The sequence below is a fragment of the Pterocles gutturalis genome, unplaced genomic scaffold (assembly GCF_000699245.1).
Source record: "Pterocles gutturalis isolate BGI_N339 unplaced genomic scaffold, ASM69924v1 scaffold16012, whole genome shotgun sequence".
NCBI classification, from domain to species: domain Eukaryota; kingdom Metazoa; phylum Chordata; class Aves; order Pterocliformes; family Pteroclidae; genus Pterocles; species Pterocles gutturalis.
This window is the reverse complement of record NW_010113072.1, coordinates 555-10,902: the sequence shown is the minus strand read 5'-3', so window position 1 is coordinate 10,902 and position 10,348 is coordinate 555. Positions and strand designations below refer to the sequence as shown.

Here is a 10,348-nt window from a genome sequence, read left to right as displayed (position 1 = left end):
GAGATGTTCCAGCAAAGAGGTAAAGAGGACTTATCTGAGGCGTAGGAGAGCTCTTATGAAATGAACAGAGAAGACTCAAGTCTCAAAGTAACTGATGGATTTGAAGCCTTTTTCCCCCTCTCTTTAAATGAACCTCTCTATTTGACTGCCACCACCACCTGTGAAATAGCCAGAAACACAAAGATGGACACAGTTCTTGACTTTTATTTAAAAATATCTGGCATTTAAGACTCAGACAATGGTGGAGCAAAGATGCTTTTTTTTTCTTCTGTCACCATCCGTTCTTTTCCTGACCAGAAAAAAACGTCACCATCTTCTCATTACCCAAATTCAGTAATCTTCCACCAAATGGAGCCAGTTCCAGAACAGTTTGTCGAACAGACTTCATTAGACATGCTGTGGTGGCTTTAGTGGATTTGATATGATCTAGGGCAGAGAAAAGAGAGACCCTTCCCCAGACACATCCTCAGCTCATCTAGAGCATTCTCTTCATTTTCCTAGATGGTTTGGTTTGAGAACCTAATGAATGTCCATATTTAATAGTAACTCCTTTCCTATTTATCATTACAAAATCATGGGACCGTGTTTCCAAAAGGTTGTTGGTTGAGCCTGGAGAAAGTCTGTCTGAAGTCAAAGGGGGATTTTGGAAGGAGGAACCTTCTGGAAGCAGGTAGAGAAGACACACTTTGGTCATCAAATCCTGGAGGAGATTGCTGGGCTCTTCCCTTATGGATAGCTACAAGCCAGGCTTAAAAATTATTTGAGAGCACAGCAAGTGAAAGGTGCTCTTCTAACGCTGCTCTACTGTCGCTTTCCAAATGGCTAATTTAATTATTTCGCATACTTTTCTTTTGGTTTTGATGTCATTGATGAAATCTGATTGTCATTTACTTTTGGCTGTACTGTGAGTGCCCACTTTCCCCCCTAACAGCTGGCTCATGACCATTTCACATGTGTAACCCTTTAGGATCCCACCTTTTGCAACACGCAAAGGCTTCAGCCTCTACTGGAGGTAAGCAGGGGCCGTTTTCTTCCCCAGGCACGCACATAGACGTGCCTGCCTGCAAGAGAAGCATAACTCCATTAATGCACGAGCATTAAACAAGACTCACGTTTTTTTCTCACCCATAAGGCTCTCAGCAACCAGGGAATCCTAGAAAATGGGGTTGGAAGAGATGCTGAGAGCTCACTGACTCATTCCCTTTCCCAAAGGGATCAATCTGCCTAACTTAGCCCTGGCTGCTCTTTCTCTAGCATGTGCTTAACAAACTCCACCATCACAGATGCCACAGCTCCCCTGTGCAGACTAAGTGCTTCACCAGATGCTTGTCGTGACTTTTTCATCAACACTTCCGAGGAGGGACAGCTTTGCTCATCCAGGCAGAGAATTTCTGGGAGACCTCATCCTCCAAGGTTCTATACTTTTGTTTCTGTCCTCTCCCAAAACTCTGTTACTCTTCTTGCCTTCCCAGCTCCTCTCTTTCCTCTCTACATCCAGAACTCAAGGATGGAACCATGTGAAAATCTAGAAGAGGGACAGTGCATACCCCTGAGATGTGCCATCCTCCATCTCCCACTGTTTAACATTCCCACAAAGAATTTTTTCCACCCAAACACCAAGATACATGGCTTAGCGAAGAGGAAAGACACAAACATGTTTGAAACAAAAGAATGGCATTGTATTGTCTTTGTTTGAACTCTCCATTTTCCTCCTGATGGGAGAAAAGCCTCTTTAAGGAGAAGGATTTAACTGGACTGGTCGTGATAAAGACTGGGACTGGAGTCACAGTTGAGACCTGGACACTCCCACGTTCCCTGTGCTCTGGGGAACTCAGATTTGCAGGGTTTGGGAGGGATGATGGAGCCTCTGGGTGAAAACACAGAGGCATTTCTCCCTGGACGTGCAGGTCTTTAGCCAGCCTCCTCCTTGAACTATATTCCTCTGTAAATGACAACTAAGCTCTCTTGGGATCAGAATTCCTGTCTGTGACAGAGAACCACGCAGCACAAAGATGCCATTTGGCTAATGCCCACATTGGGGATACCCCGGACAACCTGAGAGGGAGGGGAGAAAGTGGTCCCGTGCAGACCAGACCAAACACACGCAGCATTTCTCTTTCCATACGGATGCTCTGCCCGCCTTGCCTTATTACTGCGCTCCTACTGCCCTCAAAGCCAAACTCCTTGCTGATTTTTTTTCCCTTGCCCTTAAAACACACTCCAAGGTGCCATAAAGGAGTCTCCTTACAGTATGAGAGGGGAATACCTCTGCAGGACACAATCCTGGTAGTTCCCTATCTCATGCCTGTAAATGACCACAGCAGAGATTTGTTAACTGGTTCCCATCCAGTGCTGAAAAGGGGGCTACAGGAGAGATGGGGAAGCTCTTGATCAGGGAGTGGAGGGATGGGATGAAGGGTAAAAGTTTTAAGATGAAAGAGAGGAGAATTAGATGAGATGTGAGGAAGAAATGTTTTCCTGTGAGGGTGGTGAGGCAGTGGCCCAGGTTGCCCAGAGAAGCTGTGGATGCCCCATCCCTGGAGGGGTTCAAGGCCAGGCTGGATGAGGCTTTGGGCAACCTGGGCTGGTGGGAGGTGTCCCTGCCCATGGCAGGGGGGTTGGAACTCATTGATCTTTAAGGTCCTTTCCAATCCAAACCATTCCGATTCCCTGACTTCCTCAAAGTCTTAAAAATAATTCTTGCAACACAGTGAGGATTATTTACAAGGACCCTGATACCAGAACAAGATGTCTGCATTAAGAAGGTCAGGCTCTAGGCGCTGTGAGGACAACCTGGCTCTCTTTAGTGGTAGAAATTAGGTTTTTTATCCTCCCTTTTTTGCACCACAAGCAGTAGAATTTCAGATACACCTGTTTCTGGTGTTCTTTTCAATCACCCAAAACTGTTGTAGAGCTATTGACCACCCTCGTGGTGGTAATGCTTTTTCCAAATAAATGTTAGATTATAATGAGAGGCAAAATAATTGGTAAATTAATTGCTCAGACTTGGGGACTCCCAAGAAATGTGTCATTGCAGGAAAGTGAATGTTGTTTCCAAGCCCAGGAGTCACACAGAGCCTCTTCCACTAGTAGGAGCTGGGATGGCCAACGCAGGATGACAAACATGAGAAGTGAGAGATGAAGGGATACTTGCAGGGTGAGAGGATAAAAGTGATACCAGCTTCAGGACACTCAGCTCATTCTAGCAGGAGGGACAGCTTATGAAATTCTGGGTTCCACCTGAGCTCTGCTTTCCTTCCCATGATGGGGGAGGCGTTTAGAGCCTGTTTTTCTAACAAAATTAGACACAATTATTAGGCATGATAATCATTGCTATTATTATTGCTCTAATTTATTTAATTGCAGCATGGCTGGAGAACGTCGTGAGGAGCATACCAGGCCAGGTCCTACACAAAGGCAGGACCAAGAACCATCCCTGCCCTGAGGAATAAGAGGGAAGGGCCCAGTCCTGCAAAACACTTAAGCACGTATATAAATGCATGTGTGGAATTTTTTTCCCTTAGAGGTCATCACTAATCACACACACAAATTTTGACGTTGAAGGGTTTGCAGCACAAGGTTTGCTTGTGCCAAGCCAGACCTTTTCCAATGGCTCAGTGGTCACCAGAGTAAAATGAGCAGATGAGAAGCAGGACGGGGAGCCAGAGGGGTAAGGAAGGTCATTTAACCATTTCTAAATGTCTTTCCTCTTTGTGGAAGTGCAATATCTTGAATCACTTCAGTTCTTCTTGTGTAAATTGATCAGAAGAGATCCATATTTCGTTTGCAATCTCATGGGCTCACTGGAGAGGGTGCCATCAGGAGGAGCTCAGGAATATTGTAAGGGGGCTTTAAAACCAATCAGCAACTGCTAATGTAACACTGAAGCTGTGACTATGTCGGGGGGGGGGTGGTGTTTTTTTTGCTTTTTTCCTCCCCATGTATAAAGTTTGAAGCTTCCCAGGTCATCTGGGAAGGTCCCACGGAACCAGACGCTTATTTGTAAGGGGCAGAGGGAAACCAACCAACCGAACAAGCTGTAATTATTTAAAGATGTAAAAAAATATATATTATGAAGTAGTATGGCTACCAATCCACGTAACTTCTACACCTTTAGAACTAATGGAAATAAAACAATGATAATAAAACCTGAAGGCTGCTGCTTGACTCTGACTACCCTTGTGGGCTTCTTGGAGAGGGCTGGGGATAAATGATCATAGATGAAGGGCACCTGGAGAAGCAATCATGCAATGGGTCCTGCCCTAGGGAGCTCATAACGATAGAAGCACAGAGTAATTGAAGTTGGAAGGGACTAGATCAGGATTCTCAGAGCTCAGTTCAGTCAGGTTTTCAGTATCTCTAAGGATGGAAATCCTACAACCTATCTGGGATCCTGTTTCAGTGTTTGTCCACCCTCATGGTAGAAATATTTTTCCAAAGAAACATTAGACTCTAATGAGAGACAAAATAATTGGTAAATTAATTGCTCAGACTTGGGGACTCCCAAGCAACAAGTCATTGCACGAGGCAGAATATAATCTCCAAGCCAAGGAGTCACACAGAGCCTCTTCTTGTAGGTAGGAACTGGGATGGCAAACACAGGCTGACAAACACCAGAAGTGACACACCCAGCAAAGAGGCAATTCAAGGCCAGGCTGGATGAGGCTTTGAGCAACCTGGGCTAGTGGGAGGTGTCCCTGCCCATGGCAGGGGTGTTGGAACTGGATGGTCTTTAAGGTCCCTTCCAACCCAAACCATTCTAGGATTTTAATACAAAGGGGGAAAAGCACCCAATAAATTTTCTATGCAGCAGGCAATCCCCCAGCACAAGGGGGAGAGGAAAAGCTTCACAGGGCACCTCAATCTTACCTCGTTAGACTGCTCATTAACACGGTTTTGTGGAGTAAGCTGTTGCTCAGCCTAAATAGTCCCAGCTGAACCCAGAGACACTGCCTTTAAGCCAAAATCATGCTGCCAGCCTGGGCTGTGCTTCTGCAGAGGGTGTAGGTGGCTGAGCACAGCCCTCCTGCAGGCACCCAACCTTCCTCTTGGGGTGCGCAGCTTCCTTCCCAGTCCAGCCAGTTCCTAGACACCCATACAAGTGGTGGGGCCAGTACTTCAGTTCCCCCCCCATCAGCCAACTGGGGAGCTCCCCTGCTATTTGGGAGGAGGGTCCTCCTCCCCTATAGAAGTAGGTGGGCAGAAGGGTTTGGGGTGTGATGGGTGATATTGAGGGTGGGTGAGTTGGTTATGGAGAGAGTGGAGATGCTGGGGGAGGTGGTGGGGATGTTGGAAGGGGGACTGGAGGCAGAGGAAGGGGTCTGGAGCAGAAATGAAACAGGGGAGGATGGCTGCATGGTTTCCTCTCCAGTTGCATGCCCAGGGTAGGCCTGGGAAGGGCAGTGGCTTGAGGGCTGGGTGTGGGAATGTGGGGCTCAGGGAGCACGCTCTGGGTGCCCACCTTGGGGCTCTGCACTGTGTATGTGGTGTTTGGTGATTTCTCCTTCCCCAGTGCTCTCTCACTGGCCTTGTGCCATTGCAGGCAGTGGGCAAAGCAGCTGGGAGGAGATGAGCTGCCTCCAGTGCCACCCAGAGAGCGGTGCTTGCCTTGGTGGCTGGATTTGCAGAAGGATGGCTCACCATGGCCTGGGTTGATTCAGGTTTGTTAATACCTGTGCAAGGTTGTGTTCCTCCTTTGCACTGGGACATCAAGGCTGTGACTGAGGGAAGGGTTGGAGTTAGGTGAACTCTCATTCCTGGTGAGGAGAGAGATGCTAAGCATCTAATTTAAGGTCCCCTACGACTCCTGGAGGACTTGTGGTAAGAAAGGACTTCTGGAGATCTCCAGGCCAAACTCCTGCTTGTGGGGTGAAAACTAACATTAAAGGAGGTTGCTTAGGGCCTTGTTTGATTGAATTATGAATATCCCCAAGGATGGAAATTCCTCTAGCTCCCTGGTTCTGAAAGGAACCTGTCTCTCTCCATGGACTTTCCCCCAGAGACCTAAGGAAGAAAATGGGGGGGAGGAGACTGGTGAGCTCAGCCTCTGATTGCTTTTGTGTTTTTCTGAGTTGCAACTTTCCTTCAAGTCCAGGGCACCAAGTGTGAGAAGGAGCTTCTATTCCCTCAACAGCTGCTGGAGATGCCAGAGGGCCCATCAGTGAGGAAATTCCAGTTGCTGACCTCCCCTTTTGTGGGACAAGTGGTGGCCAAGGTGGGGGGAAGCAGCCGGAAGATCAATGTGAATGACCTGAATGCCCTGAGGCTCCAGGACTCCCAGGTGAGCTGGACTAAAGACAAACTTATTGGCCCATGGCAAGTCTGAGGCAAACCACCTTTGTCCTGCATCTGGATCACAGAAGGTGCATAACCTGGGAATGACATCAAGCTTGTGTTTGTTGGATTGGTTTATGGCCACAAAACAGGTGCATGTGGCTAAAAAGGTGTGAATGCCCATTTTGAAGTACTACTCTGCGTTGCAAAGTTTGGGATGAAGGTTACTGTGAGGAGAGGCTGTTGCAGGATGTGGCTAGACACAGATGCCCAGAATTATTTGCAGGTTTGGTCAGTTGTGCTAATGCAGTGATACTGTGCCTCCCAAAGGATGAGGAGCTGGTGTTGGCAAGGGCTGTTTGTAGAAGATGAGTTGATTTCTTCAGTATGTGGATATTGGGAGCATCAGCCTTGTTTCCCTCAGCTGAGAACTTGCACAGTTGCTTCCCTTATACCCAAGGGCAGGGTTCCACCTGGCCAAGTTGAACTGTCTGTGCTGTTGGACACTTGTGAGATGGTCACACTGGGTCAGTCCTGCTGGAGCTGTCACTTGCCTGACCTTCAGATGATGATCTGGACCTCACTGACCAAATGCTTGTGCAGCCTCATCTCTGATTATGTGATAGTCTTGGCTGGGGACACAGATGTGAGCAGCTCAACAGTCATTTGTGGCTTCAGAGCCACCCTTGAGTCAGGTCACCCTAGCCTGAGACACTTGAGGCCAGCACAAAGTGGGGAGGTGAATGAGAAGCAGTGATGACAGACTTCAGAACCCTGAGTGTCTGTCCTGGTGTGTCTCTTTGGCCCCTCTGAGAGGGCTTCACACTGGAGTGGCATCCGAACACCTTGTGCTTCGTGCAGACAGAGAAGGGATGTGGAGAGGATGACTGCAGCTCTGGGAATGGCTCAGATGCTAAAGAATCCCATGTTCAGGGTGGGATGATGAGCCTTCTAGCTAAAAGAGGTTGTAGAAAATAGTCACTTGTATGGACACAGCTGGAGGTTATGTGGCTCCACTGTATATCCCACCTTTTTTCTCAGGTTCATGGAAAGAACTTGTACCTGGCATTTGTTGCAGCTGAAGGTCCCTTAGGACCACCTGCAGAAGAGACAGTGCTGCAAAGAGAGGCTGCTAGCGGGGGAGGTTCTCCTGCCCAGGAAGGGCAAGAACAGGTTTGTGCTCCGCAGGATGAGGAGCTGCAGGAACTCCACCACTCAAGAGCCGAACCACCAGATGCAGCAGAGGATCGAGGCAACTGGCTTCGTGTCCATTTTGGCTTATTTGGCAGCATTCGGGCAAATGAGTTCTCAAGAGCGAAAAAAGCCAATAAGAGGGGAGACTGGAAGGACCCCACACCCAGGTATTTGGTGGAGTACCCACAAACTCTGCTTTCACCCTGCCTCTCATTCTGTAGACACTACATTTGTCCGAGGATGCTCTTAGCCTTGTCTTTTCTCTGCAAATTCTTAAGATAAATATGCATGAGTGGGCGGGGGGTATATTCAACCAGGGAATCCACAGCACGCTTGTGGGATGCATGTTGCCTGCCATAGGATCACAGTACCAGCTCAGTTAAGATTTTTATTCAAAGAGAGAACTTTCAGCACACCAGGCTGAATCATGCCCTGAAAATGCCAGTTTCTCCCACTTAGACGCTTAAAAAAATCCTGGGATAAATAGCACACATCTAGGGCAGCTGGCTGGTTGGAGTGATGCTGTTGGAAACACAGGCAACAGTCCATGTCCTAAGTCCCACTGGAAGCACACTGGACGAGGAAGGGGTAAATACTGGAAGAAGGTGTGGACTCGGCTCTTGTGAGCTGTTTAATGTGAGTGGTTAATAATGTACAAGGCGCATGTCTGGCCCCTGTGTATGGGATGTACTTGGTAGGGATGCACTTCCCACTCCCCCATCCTGAAACCTTTTGAAGGATTGCTTTATTTCTACACAAATAGTTTCAGACAGCGTCAGGTTTGTGTGCTACTTTTAAGCATCAGTTTCCCCTGCCTGTGACCTTACTGCTGAGATGCTGGTTCATTACCCTGCCTGCTGCTGTCTCTTTCTGATCAAGTTTCTTTAGCCAAAGGAGACTATAACAAATGGTTCGGGGATGTTTCTGGTGAGAAACTTCCACTTTTCTTCTCCCAGGCTGGTTCTGCACTTTGAGAGTGGAGGTTTTCTTGTTTTCTACAACTGCCGAATGCACTGGTGCTCCTCTCCAAGGGCTGATCCTGCTTCTGACATCCTGTCTGTGGAGTTCCACCGTGGCCGGGCGCTGGATGCCCTCCGTGCACCCAATCCCATCTGCTACACCCTCTTAGACCAAAGATACTTTTCAGGGCTGGGTGAGTTCCAGGGCATAGTGGCAGAGCAAGAAACGGAGGAAGGTGGGTGGGATGTCTACAGATCCAGAGCTGTGTGTCTGAGCTTTTTATTCCTCAGACTTATGGCTTCTGGCTGATCCAGCTGAGGGTATGTGGTCATCTTGGTGACAACAAGGCTTGCAGTCTGTAGCTACAGGCTTCAGATTCTTCACCTGCTTGAGCACAGAGAAGTGTCTTCATGTGGGTGACTGTGGATTGGCTTGTACTTGTGGAAGAAAGGAAAGTCCGTTTCAGGGGTAGTGGGGAAGAGACTGTCTTTTAGTCCAGTCCCAGCTGTAAGTCTACTCCCCCTTTGATATGGGGAATGGCATTGCTAGATGCGATCAGAGGCAAAGTTGGTGACTGGGGCCATAGGTCTGCATCATCTTGATAAGAAATATCCTTATTGTCACCTTGTTTCTGACTTTCTTTCCAGGCAACATCATTAAGAATGAGATCTTGTACCTGGCCAAGATCCATCCGTTAACACGAGGCTCTCTCTTGCCTCTCTCGGATCTGGAGCGTCTGCTTGACTGTGCCGTTCGGTTCAGCGCTGACTGGCTGCACAGCAAGCTGCACGGCAAAGGGCTGCACCGGCAGATCTACCAGAAGGAGCAGTGTCCTCTTGGGCATCCAGTGATGAAGGAAACCCTTGGACCCTCAGGTGGCTTTAAGAGACTTACTTGGTGGTGTCCTCAGTGCCAGCCTGCGGTGCTGTCAGAGGATGGGGATCCTTCCCCAGGCACTGAGTGACCTTTCTGTGTTCCTCCTTTCCTGGAGGGTGTCTAGGTGGTCTCTGAACCATGCTCTTAGTTGCCCTGAGAAGGGCTTCATGGTTTCTTTGAGGCTGAGGCTGTTCCTTAGGGACAGTGGAGGTTATAGGAGTCACTGCAGTACTCCATGTGCCTCTGGACGCGAAAAGGAAAGTGGCTGTATGTAACAATTCTTTTTTTTTTTTTTTTTGTCACAGTGACACGACAGTGTAAATGGTTTGACCAGTTCTGAGGTATCTTGCTCCCCCTGTTCAGAATGGATAGCCTAAGGTGTTGAGCAGGTGATTACTGTGATCTAAAGTGACCTTACCCATTGACCCTGGTATGGGTGCAGTGATTTCTGGTGGAGTTAGCAGAAACGAGTATATCCCTCTGCCTAAACAGCTTGATTAATTCAGTATTTGGTAATTCTGACTCGGCTTGTAGCTGAATACCTGTGTGCTGGGCTGCTGTTAGGTGTGGTTAAAAGGAAGTGGCTGTTCTCTCTTGTCAGCTCTTATAGGAAAGGCTGCTTCCTTCTGAGGGGTGAAAATAAACCTCAGGCAGTGCTTGGTGGAGCTCATCTCTGCCTGCCTGGCATGGTGTCTGCCCCCACAGGCTTCAGGTTTGTGGCAGGGATTGCATAAACTTCATGATCTGCGTGGTCACTTGAAAGCAGAAAGGTTTGGAAATAGGAGATGTGCTCCTTCCTTTGAGCTGCGTCTGTGCAGTAGGCAGATGCTGTTGCTGTCCTTTCTCCCTGGATCTGGGTTTAATTTAACAATAGATTGTTGACCTCAGTGAAAAATAAAAGCTGGAGTTAGACCTGGTGATGTTCAGCTTAAGTTCAGTGTGTCTTTTTGGGTAGTTTCTGGGTTAAAAGCTGAGGTGTACAGGGAAACTCCGGCGTTTGGTGCTGCCCTGGTACCAGCAGCTTTCCGCAGCTGTAAGGGTGGCT

At 48.2% G+C, this 10,348-nt stretch overlaps 1 protein-coding gene across 1 annotated transcript; it reads left to right on the top strand.

The window, feature by feature from the left end:
* Positions 1 to 6,142: 6,142 nt before the first annotated feature.
* On the top strand, positions 6,143 to 9,391 carry NEIL2 (nei endonuclease VIII-like 2 (E. coli)). Its single transcript, XM_010074316.1, has 4 exons — positions 6,143 to 6,280; positions 7,315 to 7,634; positions 8,424 to 8,620; positions 9,075 to 9,391. Exons 1-4 carry the CDS (start codon positions 6,143 to 6,145, stop codon positions 9,389 to 9,391), a joined length of 972 nt encoding a protein of 323 aa, XP_010072618.1.
* Positions 9,392 to 10,348: the final 957 nt, after the last annotated feature.

What these genes read in the sequence shown, in the direction of transcription:
- NEIL2 (XM_010074316.1), top strand. Translation starts at nt 6,143, where the DNA reads ATGCCAGAGGGCCCATCAGTGAGGAAATTCCAGTTGCTGACCTCCCCT. An exon ending in TGAGGCTCCAGGACTCCCAG is followed by an intron (nt 6,281 to 7,314) that starts GTGAGCTGGACT and finishes CTTTTTTCTCAG; the next exon opens with GTTCATGGAAAGAACTTGTA. An exon ending in AAGATACTTTTCAGGGCTGG is followed by an intron (nt 8,621 to 9,074) that starts GTGAGTTCCAGG and finishes CTTTCTTTCCAG; the next exon opens with GCAACATCATTAAGAATGAG.